Source organism: Phodopus roborovskii, unplaced genomic scaffold (genome assembly GCF_943737965.1).
Source record: "Phodopus roborovskii unplaced genomic scaffold, PHOROB, whole genome shotgun sequence".
Taxonomy (NCBI): domain Eukaryota; kingdom Metazoa; phylum Chordata; class Mammalia; order Rodentia; family Cricetidae; genus Phodopus; species Phodopus roborovskii.
The window spans coordinates 7,373,277-7,391,862 of NW_026126515.1; the positions used below are offsets into that span (position 1 = coordinate 7,373,277).

Sequence of the window (18,586 nt, forward strand, 5' to 3'; positions counted from 1 at the left end):
GTTCCCATAGCGTGTGCAGGCTGCCCTCCTCCATTCCCATAGCGTGTGCAGGCCGCTCTCGTCCGTTCCCATAGCATGTGCAGGCCACTCTCGTCCGTTCCCATAGCGTGTGCAGTCTGCTCTCCTCCATTCCCATAGCGTGCGCAGGCTGCTCTCCTCCATTCCCATAGCGTGCGCAGTCTGCTCTCCTCCGTTCCCATAGCGTGTGCAGGCTGCCCTCCTCCATTCCCATAGCGTGCGCAGTCTGCTCTCCTCCGTTCCCATAGCGTGTGCAGGCTGCCCTCCTCCGTTCCCATAGCGTGTGCAGTCTGCTCTCCTCCGTTCCCATAGCGTGTGCAGGCTGCTCTCCTCCGTTCCCATAGCATGCGCAGGCTGCTCTCGTCCATTCCCATAGCGTGCGCAGGCTGCTCTCGTCCATTTCCATAGCATGTGCAGGCTGCTCTGAGTGTCCCGCAGCAGAGGAGTGGTTACACCATTGAACTACTCGGACCTGCAATAGGAGCTTCGTTTTGCCACCTTAGAAACTGTTCACAAGTGTCCTCGGGTCTGCTCACAGTGTGGCTGCTGTGACCCCTGCTGCTGTGCTCTGATGGCCCCTGCTTCGTCTGAAGAGAAGCTTTCTTGAGCTCAGGTCCTCACTGAGATCCTCCAAAAAGAGTAATGGAACTTGATAACTAATGCTAACCCAAATCTGACGCTTACCCAATGGTCCTGCATTGGAATTTTAAACAGGATTTTAAAGTAATAAATACAGAAGCTATATAGTAATAGGTTTGACATCGAATAAATTTACTAGACTAGAAGTAAATGTCCAGAAATGAACCCCTACATCATGCCATTGTTAGCCAGACTACCATAACTGTACAGCAGACAGAGAATAATCTAAACCAATACCCCTGGGACAGTGGGCTATCCACTTGCAGAAGAAGAAAGTTGAATCCCAGCTCATGCTGTGCATAGAAATCAACCCCAAGCTGACAGAATACAAGAATTAAAGCTAAACTTCCTAGAATATATATGAGTATGTTTTTATAACTTTGACTCTGCAGCAGTCCCTTTAATACAGCCCCATAAAGCACATGAAACAATGCAATTAAAGTGGACCCCATTTAAAAAAAAAAAAAAAAAAAAAAAACGTTTGAACCGTGTGCTTCAGAAGATACCATCAAGACCAAAAAGGGGGAGGCTGGGGAGATGGGTCAGTCCATGAGAGCATTCGCTGCATAAGCACAAGGACCTGAGTTCAAGTTCAGCACCAGTGAGGGAGCCGGTGACAGCGAGGGATCCTGTCTCAAGGGAGCGAGATGGAGAGTGATAGACAGGACACCTCATGTCCTCCTGTGGCCTCTGTGCACACATGGGCCACATGAACCTGCATGCACATATGCATATTCCACACCAAAGCACACACAAAGAGAGTTAGAGCAGGAGAAAGTAACTGCCAGTTATATGTATGGCAAGAGACTTTATCCAGAATATATTCAGCATTCTTCCAACTCAACAATAAAAGGGTTTGCAATTTTAGAAGGGAACAAAGGATTTCAAAGATGCCCCTTTAAAGAACATTCGAAAATGGCCAATAACCACCTAGAAAAGATGTGTGTCATTAGGAGAAGGTAGATCAAAACCGCTTCACACCCACGAGGGTGACTATAATCAGAGCTAGGTAATAACAAGTGTGGGTGAAGATAGAGAGAAACTGGAATCTTTACATACTGCTGATGTGACTGTAAAATGATGTTGCTGCTTTGGAGAAACTTGGCAATCCCTCAATTAAATATGCAGTTACCAGTTAACTCAGCCACCCTCCAAGTTATGGTATATTTGAGTGAAAGGGTGTGTGGTAGCATTACTCATAAGAGCCGACTTGTGGAAGCAACCTGATGTCTGCCAGATAATAAAAAATAAAATATAGTACACACACAGCTACGGAAAAAGAGCGAGCCACTGATACACACTACAGTCCCGGCATGCCTTGAAAACATGGAGTAAAGCCAGTCACAAAGCGCCATGGTCACAGGCTATTGATGTAAAATGTACAGGCTGGAGGTACACATGCCTGTCATCCCAGCACTCAAGGGAGGTCAGCCTGGGCTACATGGACCCTTACTCAAAAGACAAACATACAGAAAAGATGATCCCACAGACTAAAGGTGGACTAGCGGTTTCCCAGGCTAGCTGGCTGGCTGGAGGACGGAGGGTGGGGTGAATTTCAGCAATAAAGAAGGCTTCCTAAAATTTGATTTTTGTATGGTAGTCACACCACTTTGGGTAACAGTAACTCTTGAATTATGTGTTCTCAGCGGGTGGATTCTATTCAGATGTGGGATATAACCAGAGCTAGTAGCATACACCTGTTACCCCAGCAGGGAAACCAGGAATTCAGTCATTCTCTGCTATATAGTCTGAATTCCAGGTCATGTTGGGCAACCTGAAGGGGACCCTGTCTCAAAAAAAAAAAAGGGGGGGGTTGTAACATCTACCCCAAATTTTAGTATTTTAAAGACCAAGAATAGAACAAGCTGGGTGTGGTGTGCCTGCCATCTCAGCAGTTGGGAGTCTAAGACAGGAGGATTACCAGCCTGGGCTACCTACATAGCAAACTCCAGGCCAGTCTGACCGACAGAGCAATAACCTTCATTCAAAACAAAACAAAAGGCCTTTGGTGTCAGCAATAAACTTTTTACTTTTCTCTCCCCACATTCTATAATAAACGCTTATTTAGGCCTAGAGCTATGGCTTAGAGGCTAAGAACATTCACTGCTCTTCCAGAGGACCAGAGTATGGTCCCCAACAGCCACATCAGAGACCTCATAACCACTCACAGGGGATCTGATGCCTCTGGCCGACTTGGGCACCAACACAGATGTGCACATACTTACACATAATCAAAAGTAATAAAGTGTATATTTAAAAGCAGTTTCTGATGGAAATTTAAAGGTTTATTTGAAATGCTAATTCACTGTGTCCTGCTTATGAAACATAATATTGATTTATCCACGGGTATTTGTCCACTCTCTTCTAAGTAGAGAGTAAAGGTTGCCCACAGTGTTTTGCATCGCCAAACAAGCTACTGTGTTTGGCGCGTGGCAGCTGTCACTGGGCCTGGCCTCACCTTATGTCCCTGTTTGGAAAGGTGTCAGGCTCCAGGGGACTTCTATGGCTTTAGTCCACCGAGAGCTCAGGGGACCTTGAGTATAGTTTCATCGTCTTAAGCTTCACCTCATGCCCCAAATCTGTGAGCGAGCAGCTGAGAATGGGGCAGGCTGGCCTTGATAATCCCTCCCAGCCAGCCCTGCTGTGACACAGCCAGGCTGCCTGATCACCAAGACAATGTGGCGGTACAAGTGGTTTGCTCTTTGAAAGGTGACCCCTGGAGATACCTTAAGTGACCCAGGACGGGCCAGCCGCTCCTGCTACTTCCTTCTGTGGAGCTAACCCTCTCATCCCGGGTCTGAAAAGATGGGGGCCTGCTGCTGACTCCCTTACCTTAACATGGCGTTAAGGAGCCCTGCATTTCTATGTTAACCAAAGGAGCAATAAGCTTCGGTCAGCTTGCCATAGCAACGGGTCTCCATTCTGACCCTCGAGTTCCAAGGTACGAGCAGCTGTGAGGGGTGGAGAAAACATACACTATGTGTGCACCTGTGTGTTTCTGCTGTGCTCGTCGTAGTGTTAGTACGTGGCCAAGATGTTACAGTTTCCTTAATTCATCTGAAGAATTCGAACAAGATCCCCAACCATTAATTAGTAGTCTAGCATTTTCTGTGTACAGGCCTCTCACAGAGGAATTAAACTAATTCTCATTTCTCCCTATCCCCAGATGGATGAGTTATCAGGATTCTAGATCACTTTTACAAGCAACTGCTTCCTCCTGGCCCAGGGTAGGAACAACAGCTGTGTCCCTGGGTGAAGGTCTGGAGCCTGTCACATGTCCCCTCCTCTGAGGTTGTCGGGTGGGAGAGAGAAAGGGCAGGCAGCCCTTTTTCTGAGCAGCCACAGCTCTCTCTCCCCTTGGCTGTGTAGGAAGGGGAAGTGGCGGGAAAGGGCCTGTGCCCTTGTCCTGGGAATTTCAAAAGCCCCACAGCCTGGTGTGATCAAGAGTAGGTTAGCCCTGCCCTTTTCTCTTCCAGAAGAGCCGGGGCAGGAATGGGCTAGGAAGTATTCAGTTTCACATCTGTCCCAGGAATTAACCTCGAATAAATCCACTTTTCTTTTAAGCATCCTGAAGCATCCTCGAGCTCCTCCCTCACCCTCTGCCCCCGCCTGTTGACTTCCCCCACCTAGGAGCAGCTGAAGGGCTTCTAGAGAGATCACCCATTGATCTTTGTCCTTGCTACTGAGGGAGAGATTCCAAGAGTCTTAGAAGTGAGGATGCCTGGGGGTCAGTGTGGGGTCCCACTCTCCATGGAGGGTTTAGTGGTGGCCCGAAAGAAGGCCCGGTTTGGAAGGGGAAACTGCTCTTTACCTCAGCTTGTGGTTTGTGTGAGCTTGGGCAGGTCACCCACCCTCTCTGAGCTAGTAAAACCAGGGCCATGTTTCCCAAAGTATTCAACATATACAGGTTTCCACCTCCAACTGGTGTGAGGAATGCTGCCTGCCGGTGCCAGCTCTCAGAGGCTCAAGGCTCTGAAGAGCCTGTCTCCCAGGTTATAAAGCAGCGTGCCTCAAATGTATATGACCTGCAGCCATTTGCCCTGCAATGCTGAATAATATCTTGACATTTTGAGAAATGAGGTTACATTCCAAAATGCTGCAAATCTATAAGCCATCGTGTAATGTGTCTGTATTCAGTTTAAAGTAACTTTCTAGTTTCCATATCTCATTCAAAGGGTAAAAAAAAAAAAAAAAAAGAGAGAGAGAGAGAGAGAGAGAAAGAAAGAAAGATTTCCTACACGGCAAGGTGACTTCTACTATTAAAATTCAGAGTTATAGATTGAATTAGGAAAAAGTGCCAGGCACATTAAAGGCCTTGCCTTTAAGGCCAGTGCTGGGAGGCAGAAACAGGCAGATTCCAAAATTAGAGGTCAGCGTGTTCTACACAGTGAGTTACAAGCCAGCCAGAGCTCCAGTGTCCCCCCCCCTTCAGTTGTGTATTGTTCCCATGTGGTTTGGGGGTTTGTGGCTCTGTGAACGCTGGGAATTCATTATGCCCACCCTAGAGCCCCTGTAGTGTAGTCAGCCAGTGCCTAGTATCCACACACTCAGCCTAAAATTTGACACACATGGGAAATAACACAATGACTAGATCAAAAGGCCCTAACCTACAGTTCAGTGTGTAAGTATATGTAAAAAACAAAATTAAGGCCAGGTAGTGGTGGCACACACCTTTAGTCCCAGGGTTCAGGAGGCACAGGCAGGCAGATTTCTGAGTTCAAGACCCGCCTGGTCTACAGAGCAAGTGTCAGGACAGGCACCAAAGCTACAGAGAAACCCTGTCTCAAAAAAAAAAAAAAAAAAAAAAAAAAAAAAAAGTCAATTTTATAAGGCAAAGAATGATGGTAAATTCTCTTTAAATTTGCATGTGTTACTTAATTAAATTTCTGCAGAAAAAATAATGTAGAGGAAGGGGTTAAGGAGCAGCTCGATTAAGGGCCGCAGCACACAGGAAATGCACAAGGGGAAAGTAGAAACAGATGAAGAACCTCTTGCCTTAAGAAATAGCAATATTTTATTACTTGACAATTTTATTCATATGCATAATGTATTTTGGTGGTATTCACAGTTCTTTCTCCCTCTCACCCCCCCCACTCCTACTGAACCTCTTCTTGCCAACAAATCCCCCTCCCTACTTTCACATCTTTTTGTATGTACAGTATAGTTGGTCAGAGGTGTTCTCTGAGTAGGGGAGGGTAGGAGAGGATCCCCCTCTTGGTAGCTATTAATGATAATAGGCACATGTTTATGGCATTAGTGGTGTTGACTTCTGAGTCTGGTAATCACACACGCCTGTACATGCGCACGCATGCACACACAGGCATGCATACACAGGCATGCACACACAGGCATGCATACACAGGCATGCATACACAGGCATGCATACACAGGCATGCACACACAGGCACGCACCACAGGCACGCACACACAGGCATGCATACACAGGCACGCACACACAGACACACACACACAGGCATGCATACACAGGCATGCACACACAGGCACACACCACAGGCACGCACACACAGGCATGCACGCATCCCATCTGTCTGTCTGTTCCTTCTAGTCTCTTTTGCAATGTCTCCTCATCCAGTGCTGACTTGTCCTTCTTCAGGACCCTGCCTTCATCCTCTCCCTTATTCTCTGCTGACTCCATGCAGTACAATTTCAAATCTAGACACCCCCACACACACGAGCTACCACACATGGCATCACAGGTCAGGATACACAGCACTCAGGAGGCAGAATCGGGGAGGACATCAGGGCTGCATGGCTTAATTCCATGCCAGTCTGAGATATGGAGTAAGACTCTGTGAGACCCTGTCTTGAATGTGGAAGACAAAGAAAAGAGGTTGGGGGTGGCTTGGCCCAGCAGGTAAAGGTACTTGTCTCCAAATCTGGCCACTGTTTTTGGTCTCTGGAACCCACATGGTGGGAGTGCACTTTGAGAACTTGTCTTTTATCTCCATGCCCTGGCATATAAATTTATTAATTAATTTAAGGTAATAAATGAATAGCATAAATAAATATGTCATTTCTAAGGCCAGATGTGGTGGTTCATGTCTTTAATCCTAGTACTTGGGAATTAGGGGCTGGCAGGACTGAGTTCAGGTCCATCCTGATCTGCATGTGTAGAGAATTCTAGGGCAGCCAGGGCAATATAGTAAGATCTTGTCTCAAAACCAAAACCCAACAACAAAGCCAGTAAAGTTGATGCCTGGCATGCTGGTGTTCCCAGCGTTTAGGAGTTCAAAACCAGCCTGGACCAATAGTGAATAACTGTCTCCAAACCAAAGGGTTGCCATGTGGCTGAATGGTGGGACATTGTCTCCAGGTAGAAGGCACTAGGGGTCCATCCCCTGCACTGCCCAAGTAGATGAAAGTCTGCACTGGTGACTGCTGCTGTGCACCACTGGCCCAGCACACCCCAGCCATCCTGATCTACTTGCCCTATTGCCATACACACGGCTTCTCTTTCTAGAAACCCATCTCTTACCATCAACTACTCCGTCACCCCAACCATCCTCTAGTAAAATTTGCTAAAATACTCTATTTTACTCTTCTACCACTACTTTGTTAGTTTCTAAAGGATCTATGACTTATGTCATTCATCCATCACACACACCGTCTTAGGAGTACAGTGGATGCTTAGTGCAAACATGAGATAAGTGGGCGCCATCCCACACTTCTTTCTGCCCCTTGAACTCCTAAGAGGAAGCATAAATCATGCTCTTACTGAGACTCAAGGGCTGTGCTGTTTTATTTACCCAGAGCTTTCTGTGAGAATGTTCCAGATGTACGGTGGAGTGCCGCGCCTGTCATGACCTGAAAATGATAAGGGATGTTGGTGAAGAGCCTTGGCTGCACCCACACGGTGGCTCACAACTGGTTGTAACTCTAATCCCAGGGGATGCAAAGCCCTCCCCTGTCCTCCGAGGACACCAGGCATGTACGTGGTGTGCACACATGCTCCCAGACAAAATACCTGTAAACATACACAGCTGTCACCCCAGCACTCAGGAAGCTGAGGCAGGGGGAATCCCTGCCCAAAGGCTAACCCCGGCAATGCATCAAGACCCTGCCTCGGAGGGGGCCAATATTTAGGTACAAATGCTATAAATCTCCCCCAAATCAGCTCCAGAGTGTTGGGGCTTGTGTGCCCACACTTGTGGATTGGCTATTTGTAGAAGAAATTATTGGCTTACATCTTTCCATTGCTTTTAGCATAACAAAAAGTGAAATGTCAATTAACACAACATTATTTTTTTTTAATTTTTATTTATAATCTTTGGGATGAAAATGCAAATAGAAAATATGTGAAACGGTTCAGTGGGAAACAGAACCCAACTTGGATTCTAACCCTCCAGTAGCCACATGTTAGCTGTGCTGTTCCTACAGGAACAGCTGGCCTCTCTGGGCTAAGTTTTGCCTAGGACATTGGAAACACTTACACTTAGAAATATTCTTAGTGTCTGCCACGTGTCAGATACTTTGTACCTAAATTTAAACGGCTGCCATGTCTTCTTCATAGGCTTCTGTGGAGACCAGACAGGGGGCTGGGAAGGCAAATGAGTCTGCTAGCTTTCCACTTTTGTTTTTTACTCTCATGTGACACCTCAAACAGGTTAATCCTCAGAAGGTAAATACCACCCCAACACACACACACACACACACACACACACACACACAAACACACACACACTAAAGAATGTACATTGATTTTATATGTAGCAAAGTTTGCAACAAGGTATTTGACCTTCCCCAACTTCACAGAAAAGCTCCCCAGCCACACGGTTTCTGTCATAAATACGTAGGTACGTAGGTACAGTTAACATGGTTTCTTTGTTGGTAGGCATTGGGTACTGTGCAATAATTTTTCTCCCCAAACTTAGGGCTCCGGGCCTTCTTTACCTCATAGTTCCAGTGGCTTGAGCTTTGTGGTACAGCCGGCCATCTTTGGCTGAGATTTCTCCTACAGTTGTAGGCAAGCTGGCAGCCAGGGACTCTGACCTCATTTGGGAGATGAACTGAAGAGCAGCTTCCAAGCTCTGGATCTCAAGCTTGCTGGCCAAGCCCCTCCTTGCGTCCTGTCCCAGATCTGCCTGTCTGTGTCTGTGTGCTTGGTCAGATTGTGTCTTTCCAAGTCTCAGATGTGGAAGCCCTCCCCTTCCCCAGTCCCTCAGAAATTGACTACACCTGGAGGTACACCTTTAAAAATGTGATGACGTTAAAATGAAGTAGTCACTCTGGACCCTCATCCCTTCTGACTCCTTAGAAGAGGAAATCCCAGGCACATGTGCTCCCTGACAAAAGACCACGTGAAAACACAGACAGGCCAAACCTACCAGCACCCCCAGAGCTGTGAGGAAAATGAGGTTGTGCTTATCTGCATCTGTCCAGATGTGTGTTTTGTTATGGTGGCCCTGACAAACTAATAGAGTGCCTGTGGGTTGGTGGGATGATGGGGATACCCCTAGGGCAGCAGCTACAGGGTGCTCAGAACTTAATCTGTGTATTGTCTGTCTCAGAAGTGAGCCATTAAGTCCCGCCCACCCTGGACATGAATACCCAGGCCATCTCGCAGGCTGCCAATCACACTGGCCTTGTTTTCAGGTGTCTGTTTCTTTAAAAATAAAGAACATTAAAAAGATAATTGGAGACAATTTTACATGGCAAATTTGTTTTTGTTCTTGTTTTTCCAAACAAGGTTTCTCTGTAGCTTTGGAGCCTGTCCTGGAACTCGCTCTGTAGACCAGGCTGGCCTCGAACTCAACAGAGATCCTCCTGCTTGTTCTCCCAAGTGCTGGGCTTGAAGGCGTGTGCCACCACCACCTGGCAGCAAATTCTGTTTACTAAACTTGGGTACCCTGATGGCCTAATCTGTAGACAGCAGGACCATTCCATGAAATGAAGATTACTCTGGGGAAGGAGCTGAAACTCTGGCTTGGAGGACACAGTTCCCTGAGGGTGAAAAAGAGCACTTATGGCGTAGGGTAAAGATAAATAGTACGATGTCCTTCCAGCCCAGCTGTCACATGCGGATTCTCAGCCAGGAGTGCATGTGGCTCCGGGGTGAGGGAGAGATAAAGGAGAAGCAATGCCATAGGTTAGAAAAGCTTAGGCAGACGCAATAGAATATCATGTGAAAAGAAGCTTATAGCTTTCATAAGACAGTGTACAGACAGTAAAACCACGTAGAACTTCTCAGGCTCCAGCACTCATGTCCGCACAGATTAGGAAACTGCTCTGATGGTTCTCCAGTCTGCGGACGTGGAGGGGCATAAAAGAATAGGCTAGAGATGGGCTGCAGTACACCATAACCCTCAGCAGGATGCGACTGTTTGAGATGGCCAGTGGAGAGTAATAAAAATGACTAAGGGGCTGGATGGATTGGTTTGGGTGATAAACATAAAACAGCAGACACATCCCGGAGCCTTTATGAACTTACAGGAAGAGGTCTGCAGGGGAAGGAAGGGTTGGTGGTTGTTGAAGCCCAGCTTTAGTTCAAAGGATCTGGAGCATTTCTGCCTGGTGATAACAAGCTGACATCTGATGCCCCAGCAAAGACATGGGTTCCCATTGGCTGCGGCCTCCAAACTTAGTAGCGCTGTCAGAGCGGCTGCCTCCTGTTTGTCTAAACATCAGGTCCATGTGGCAGAGCTGTCACTGTTCCCAATGGTGGTTAAACTTCTTTTTTCCATGATGTTAAGGGACTCTAATACAGGGGTGCAGGCATCCTTCCTTTCCCTTTCAGAGCATCCTGAGAAACAGCATCTCCCTTGTTAAGCTCCTGACGGCCATGGCCTCTCCTGGATGGGCCTTGGTTGTCAGGGAGGAAGAGGCTGTTTCCTGTTATCTCCTGGTTGCAGGATGACAGAATGACAGACTGATCCTAGGGACCGTTGTACCTAGAGACCTTACAAAGATCTGTGGAACCAAAGATGTCTTGAGATTTATATATTTGCATATGGACTACCTAAGGAGTTCTTTTGACGTAGAAGTTACTGTGGGCAAGGAACAACTTTGCAGAGCCGAAAGCAAAGCACAGAGTAGTCGTGCTCCTGTTTGTGTGTTGGCTGTCATGAGAAAGGCACATGAGCGGCCACTGGTCAGAACCAGACAGCTGTCTGCCTGTAAGATGGAAGTTCCGGAGCATAGGGTAGAAGAGATGCTTGAACTTTGGACCATTTTTTAGTTGTTTTTTAAATCATGTTTATTTATTTTGTGTGTACACATGCATTCATGTACACACACGTGCACACACATGCACACCTGTGTTTCTGTGCAATTTATAGAAGTCTGTTTTCTCCCACCATATAAAATCCAAGAAGGAAGGTCATCAGGCTTGGTGGCAAACTTCTTTGCCCACTGAGCCATCTCAGAACCCTGCTTTATTTTACTTTGATTGTTTAGTTTATCTTAAGTAAGATAATACAAGCACTTCATGTTATGCCTGGAGCCAAGTATATTTGCCACTTTGCCTGTGTTCGGTGCACTGGACTGGCGTCAAGCACTTCTGTGTTGTGAATCTGACAGTGTCGTCCATCTGCACACTTCGTCTTGCAATGCTGCAGCTCTGTACGTATTAAATGACTCTTTGCAGGGAGTCCACGGTTCTGCTTCCTGACCCTATGGGTTTTCCTACTGGATGCCTCCCATAAACGGGAACATACATTATTTGACTTTTTGTGACTGTGCTATTTCTCTTAGGGTTCACCTGGGTTGTGATGTGCATGTGTCAGAGTTTCCTTCCTGCTTAAGTCTGAATAATACTCCGTTGCGTGAACATGCCATGTTTTGTCTGTCTGTTATTGTGTTGTGTGTTGCTGTGATGACAGCCATACAGTTAACTTCCATCTCTGTGTTTGTTTCTTCTGTGTGTATACACACACACACACACACACACACACATATTATAATATATGTGTGAGTGGGATTACTGGATCACAATGTAATTCTATTTTTAAGGTTTTTGAGGACCTGTTTATACTGTTGTCCATAGAGACTATACCATTTTGCATTTACACCAATAGTACCCAAGAGGACTGTGTCTCCCATCTTCACCAACACTTCTTTCCTAGGGGCCCCTTGTGCTCACTGCTGAATTTCATTATGACATTTTCACATGTACACATAATGTATCTTGATAGCTCTTACAAATCATGTATTCCCACTGAATCCCTTCTTCTCAACTAGACTATCTTTTACTCCCATGTCCTTTTGTGTGTGGGGGAGACCCAGTGAATTTAATTAGGGTAACTTACAGAAGCATGAGTGAGGGTTGCTTCCAGACACCCTTGATGACTGTGACTCCCCTTAAGTGCTTTTGAACTCAGCTGTGTTAACTGAGCTATGACTGATGCTACCGGCAGCATCAGTCATGTGAATGGTGAGACGGGCATGGTCTAGGGCATCACTCAGCATCACCCTCACAAGGGTTAAAGCTATGGGTGGATAAACTCCCAAGAAAAAAGTAAGATGAAGGCTAGCACAGAGCCCAGGGCTAAGAAAGCCCTGAGGAGGCCCAGCAGGTGGTCCCTGTAGACACATGAGTATTTTAGAGCCCATAAATGCATGGCATGACAGTGACTTGAGTTTAGAGGCTGAGACAGGTGTCTTTTTTAATTGTCTGGGAATCAATTTTTGTTTAGATTATATTCTTGTGACTCATGCCCCATAGAACCCTGTGGACATTCGGGATGCTATCATGTAGTAACTGCTGACGCTTGCCCAGTTACTTCCACATTGCAGAGGAGGAACGTAAGCACAGAGACCGTGGTTTGTCTGCACTTATCCACGCACAGCCCAGCTGCTCGGGGTGACGGCCTGGGGTCACTGGAGGCCAAGTCTTCAGAGATGCTCACATCATGAGTTCTGCCCTCTGATGCCTGGGAACTTAGCCTGTTTAGCACATGCCATCTCCCCCAGCAGCTTTTGGAATAGAATACAATGCAACACCCATCTCGGCTTCCTCTAAACTATTTAAGAATTTGATGATTCACTCATGAGAATAGTGGTCTGTTCTTTGATTTTGTATTTGGGTTTGGTTGGTTGTTTTCTTATTGTTGTTTGTTGTAGTTTGAGACACTTTCACTTTGTAGTTAAGGCTCACCTTGAACTCACTATGTAGCCGATGTAGAGCTCAGAGTGAGCTCAGGGTGATCCTCGAATCTTAGCCTCTCATTCCTGGGATTACAGGCATGTATCACCATGCCCAAGTTCACAGTGGTGACTTTTAAACTATGAGTCATGACCTAGCATGACCTAGCAGTACTGGGTCATTGAATCAATTAGTGGGTCACATTTAGGTTCATGAGAACTAGTCAGTAGCATCATAGTGGCTATTTGAATTCAGTTGTGGTATAAATCAGCCACCAACACAAAGTTGGAGGTTTTGTTTGCTTTATCGGGGAGACATGGCCTAGAAGTAGAACATGGGTCACAACCCAGCAACTGCCCCCAACCCCAGTGGAAGAAAATGCAACAAAGAGATAAAAATACCAGGGGCCATGTATGGTAGCATACTGAGGCTTCCATTGAAGTCATGACATGTGTGTCCCATGACCATTTGTTTTTCTTTTTAGCTGTACACTGCAGTCCTAAAGCAGTTTAAAGGCCACCTAGGTCTCTGTTTCCTCCCGACCTTCCTCGGGCAGTTGAAACCCTGATTTTCTGATCTCAGGCACAGAGCTGAGCCCAGGGCCCTCAGTGACTTGAGAGTTTCTACATCCACTACAGGAGGACATGGAGCTGGGTTTTTATAGGCAGGAGCTCACTATCCTAGAGTAGACAGAATCCCTGATAATGGCAGTCTTTCTGTCCTTTTGGACTCAAAGCTGTATAAACTCCATTCTTAAAACCCGCTGAAGATTTACTACCGTGAGCTAAAAACAAGTCAAATGTCATTAAAGCCCAAAGCTGAAACAGTCGTAAATAGCAAAATGAGATTATGGCCTCACTTTTTAAATGGCTCAGTGGATAAAGACACCTGCTACCAAGCTCGATGACAGTCACCAGACCCCACAGGGTAGAAGGAGGGAACTGACCCCCTCAGACTGACCTCTGGCCTCCACATGACTGTGGCATATGAATATGCACAAAAGTAACTGTGAGACGTTTTCAGTCAGATTAAAGGCCATGGTTCTGCTCGACTCTCTCCGTCTCTAGGATGACCTGTAAGAGGACCAGGAGCTTTTCATAAACTAATTATTCTTACAATGATTATTTTGAGACAAGGTTTCATTGTTCAGCCCTGGCTGGCCTGAAACTCAGAGATCCACCCGCCTCTGCTTCCCAAGTGCCGAAATGAAAGGCCTGGGCCACCACACCCAGCTACAAATCTAAATTTGTATATATAGACACACATAATCAGATATATTTAGGTAGATCGTGCCTCAAAACTGGCACCATAGTCACATCACAGAATTAGAACCCAAGAAGTTTAATTTAGATCAGCTATACAATTTTTAAATTTTCATAAAAGGGGAGATACTAAATATCCTCAGGCTAAAAATAAAAAAAAAATAAAAATAAAGGCTGTTGCCCATGTAAAGTGGCCTTCCTTCTGGACATCACTGTCTGCGTGCAGTGACAGGAAAAAATGTTCCACTGGGCCACACTGGGAAGTCATCCAGAGACACCTGTTTCTGTCCCATGATGCTCTTTTACCATCACATTTACCTGGTACTGTTCTGTTAAGAAAACGAATCACATTAAGAAAACTATAATTGTAGGTTAGAAAGAGTCAAATATGGTTTTAAAAATGTATGTGTTTTTCCCAGATGAAGAATTAGCCTGGTGCTGTAGTGCACATCTGTAACAGTGACATGGGGAGCTTGAAAAGGGATCAAGAGTTCAAGGCCAGCCTGGGAAGACTTTATCTCAGAACAAAACAAAAAAAGGCTATGGTATAAAAACAGTAACAGTAGAAATCCTTTAGATAGTTTTATACTAAAAATTATTCGCTTATTTGTTAAATAGGACATCTCAGAGCTAACATTGGTGTCGACATTTATGGCTTAGGCCAGGTGCCTTCATTGTTCATTCACAATGAAAAGGGGTTGTGGGAGGGTTTGGTGTCAGAGCCTGCTCCGCCTGTCGTGTGGGCAGCCCATGCCCTGAGGCTGCCTTCTCATTACCCCTAGCTGACTTAGCTCTGAGCAAACCCCTGCAGCTGTGCCGCCCAGGCAGGGTTTCATGAAACGGATCTGATGTTCCTGTGCCTGTGTTGTTCATTCCTACACTCTGGAGCAGTGCCCGGGAAGGTGAGGGGCAGGGCATGGCCCTCACTCCAGCTGTCCCTATCTGCTAATGTCACTCAGGATATAAATAAATGGATTCATTCACTTCCCTTCTCCTCAAACTAGAATAGGGCCAGAAGAGAATACCAAGGCCACTTTGACAATTCGGAAAGGCCTTAGGAACTAACCTAAGAGATAAAGGTCTTTGCAGTTAGATAATTAAAAACAAACCCAGAACCTCATAACATGGGCATGTTTGTGTACCTATAATCCCATCTTTGGGAGGTGCAGACAAGAGGGTCAGAACTGTAAGGTCATCATCGTCTGCTTGGCTATGTAACAAGTTCAAGACAGCCTGGGATGCATAAGACAGTGTCCAGGATGGTGTGAAAGACATGGCTTCTGCACTTCCAAGAGAATAGCAGGGGAACCAATAGCAAAAGCCCCAGCTGTCTATGGAGGCATCCAGGCTGAGGCCAGAAACAAAAGGAGCAACTGGGATCATTTTCCAGAGCCCACCCAGCCCTGTCCATCAGGCACTGTGCCTCCGGAGGGCAAGAACCAAAGCCTGCCCCTGCCTCAACAGTGCCCCCATGCCAGAACATTCTGTGTGGCCATAAACAAGCCGGGTGCAAACAGAAAAGAGTGGGCTGAAGAAAAACTGTTTATGGGCCTCTGCTCGCTGCAGACCGATGTAATGTCATTTATAGGTACATTCAGGGTTTGTTGAGGGGCGATTCCAAGTGTGCTCTGTGGTCATGCTGCATGTTGACTAGGAAATAACATGGTGAGATGTAGCTGTATATGCCAGCAAGCAACACGTCCTCGAGTATGAGTTGTGTCATCCCCAGATACACGGCTTAAGAAGAGGAAAGAAAGAGAGAGACCGTCTAGGGCAGGACTTCAAACAAAAGCAGAAGAGGAGGAGAGCAACGGCATAAAGGACAACGTGGGAGAGTTGATTCTCCTTCCGCCGTGGATCCCAGTGATCAGACTCAGGTTCTCCGGCTTGGCCACAGGCACCTTGACTCTCTGAGCCATATTGCTGGCCCTAGAGGAATCCTTCTTTAACCCAAACCTCAAATAATTCCCACAGGTAAAACTCTTAAGACACGAAAGGTCACAGTTTAAAATAATAGGACAGATGAGGAACCGGCAGGTGAGCGAAAGCTGGCAAAGCGGCTAGACCTGCAGGGACTGAGACACTGAAATCACCGAGTGATGCAGTCAGTGTTTTCATGGCCAGAGAAATCAGAGGGAGTAAAAGACTGAGTGAGGACAGTAGGTTACAAGTGTGAAACAAAAGAACCAAATGTCACCTTCAGATTTGAAAAGATGGATTGAATTTAACAGTGAGTGGCAGATTAGTCCCAGCTGACAGGAACTTAATGAACTCAAAGATGTGTTTAGAGACGTTTTCTGGAATACAAAGCCAAAGATGGAAAGAGAGAGATGGAAAGCCGATTGCGAAGGCCTATTAGATGTGTGAGTGGAATTCTGGAAAGAAAAAGCAGGGAATGGATAATATCTGAGAAGGTAATGACTGATAATGTCTCAGAACTGATGGAAGATGAGCTTGCTTGTGCCAAGTACTTCCTCCTCCTTCAGGATGCTAAAGACAGAGTCGCCAGAGGCGGAGAGCCAATGAGAAAGCCAGCTAGCAGTGACCTTTGGCCTCACCGAATGCACCTGAACATACACTCACATACACACAGGAAACAGGCATACTTGAGAAGAATGAATAACAACATTCTACATGCCTTGGAAATGAAGCAAACAATACAAAGATGATCGTGAAGACCTTTCTGCTGATGATGTTATTTATTTATCCCTCACTTGATCAACCTCAGGCTTCCAGCACTCATGCCGGGTGGCTTACAACTACTTATAACCCCGACTCCAGGGCTATCTGATGTCTCTGGATGTATGCTCACAGCCCTCCCCCACACACATGATTAATAGTGAATCTTCGAAAACGAGATAACTATTTATTAATCCTATTTTAAATTAAAAGCAGTCAAGGAAAGGATAAAATTCAGAGCAATACGCCTGGGAAGGAACTGTGGGCATCTGGCTGCTTGCCTGATTGGTACTTTTCCTGAAGCTGAGTGAGGAGTATGTAACAGGGGAATGAGGTGGGGATGGGAGTGGGCACACGGCAGAGCATAAGCTGACTACCTGAGCCTGAGGATTCAGATCTCAGAGGCACAGTTCAAAAATGCTGAGGCTCCGAAAAGGTGAACCCTTGTAGTATCCTCTATTTAGAAACATGGGTGTTTGTTTTGAATGGAGTTATACTCTACCATTACCGAGGCTGTCTTTGAACTCCCACCTCAGCTTCCTGTGTAGCTGGGACTGCCAAAGCCCATCACTAGGCACAGCGAGGAGGAATGAAAATGTTCCTGCTCCAGGGCGTGGCGTCTTCATTGTGGTTCCAGCTACTCAAGAGACTACAGCAGCCTGGTAGCTTGAGCCTAGGAGTTCGAAGTCAGCCTGGGCTACACAGCAAGACCCAGTGTTTTTACAGAGTGATAAGTAAACAAGAATGCATGGTTTTGTCCAGGAAGAAAAGGCAGAGGTGCCCAGCAAGCAGCCGGCGGCGGCAGCAGCAGCACAGAACACAGGTGCTTCAGGGTGGCTTTGGGCAGAGAACTGAGGGCTGTGTGCTCCGGGGGAGTCCTTTGTTAGAGACCCCCTTCTTTGTTGCTCTGCTCCTGCTGTGACTTAGGAGCTGCCCTCAGTCACTGAGTCTCTGACCTTCTCTTTTCCAGATCCCACTCATACTGACAGATGAACCGCAGAAGAAGACTCAGAAGGAAGAAGAACCTGTTACGCTCCCAGGAGCGGGACTGAGGCTAAGCCTCCATGGTGCTGCCAGGGGTCCATAGTATTTTTTGCTGCCTCAGAGTCCCCAAGGCCTTCAAGCAGAAGTGGCAGTAGATGGTTGCCATCAGCCCAACCAGACTTTTACCAGGACAACAGGGAAACAGACCCCTTGGGTTTGGATGGAACTTGGCAGGGGGGACTCTCGCCTGATGCGTGGCGTCCCCCTCAGAGCACGAGTGTGCCTTCCCCTGCCCTTCCCCTCCCCACCCTGCTAGGTCCTGTCTCTCCTGCTGCTGCTCCCAGATGATATAAAAGAGGCTCTTTGGCTATTTGCATCTGGCTTTTGCTTCTTTTCCAGATCGAAGTATTAAGTTTATTTTATTTTGTACAAGTTTCAGATCCCAACACCATCCACCAAGCTTGATCTTCCCTTTCTCTGAGAGGGTGGGGGAGGGGAGCCAACAGCACCGGTTCCCCAGAGTCAAGTAGGCGACTGCCTTGGGACAGGCGCCTTATGGAATTACTGACTTCTAAGATTAATAAAGTAATTCGATTTTTCTTTCCTTTTTTTTTTTTTTCCATTCACTAATTTCCCAACAATCAGTATTCACAATCAGGGCTAAAATGGAACCAACATTTCGTTTTGTTTCATAGCTCAGTGTTGGAGAGTTTTTCAGTTTTCATTTTAGAATGGGAGCTGTCAAGAAACTCTGGGCAGATGGGAGCGCCAGGCTAGTTCCCAGAGCAACCAACTCCCACACATGGAAGTGGTGTGAGCCAGCTTGTCCTCCAGCAGGCGTACCCATTGTGGCCCTGCAGTGTGTGTGTGCCACTGTGCCCAGTTGCACCCAGCCTCTCCACAC

The 18,586-nt window shown here is 46.6% G+C and overlaps 1 protein-coding gene across 10 annotated transcripts in view; it reads left to right on the plus strand.

Moving 5' to 3' along the window:
* Ttll5 (tubulin tyrosine ligase like 5) overlaps positions 1–18,280 on the plus strand; it is a 228,348-nt gene extending 210,068 nt beyond the window's left edge. For all 10 annotated transcript variants that reach the window (XM_051196360.1, XM_051196363.1, XM_051196362.1 and 7 more), the window contains one exon: positions 17,669–18,280. Coding sequence is in view for 1 of the 10 variants with exons in the window: in XM_051196363.1 (XP_051052320.1) it covers positions 17,669–17,691 (23 nt within the window). In the remaining 9 variants the exon portion in view is untranslated. The remainder of the gene's footprint in view (positions 1–17,668) is intronic.
* Positions 18,281–18,586: the final 306 nt, after the last annotated feature.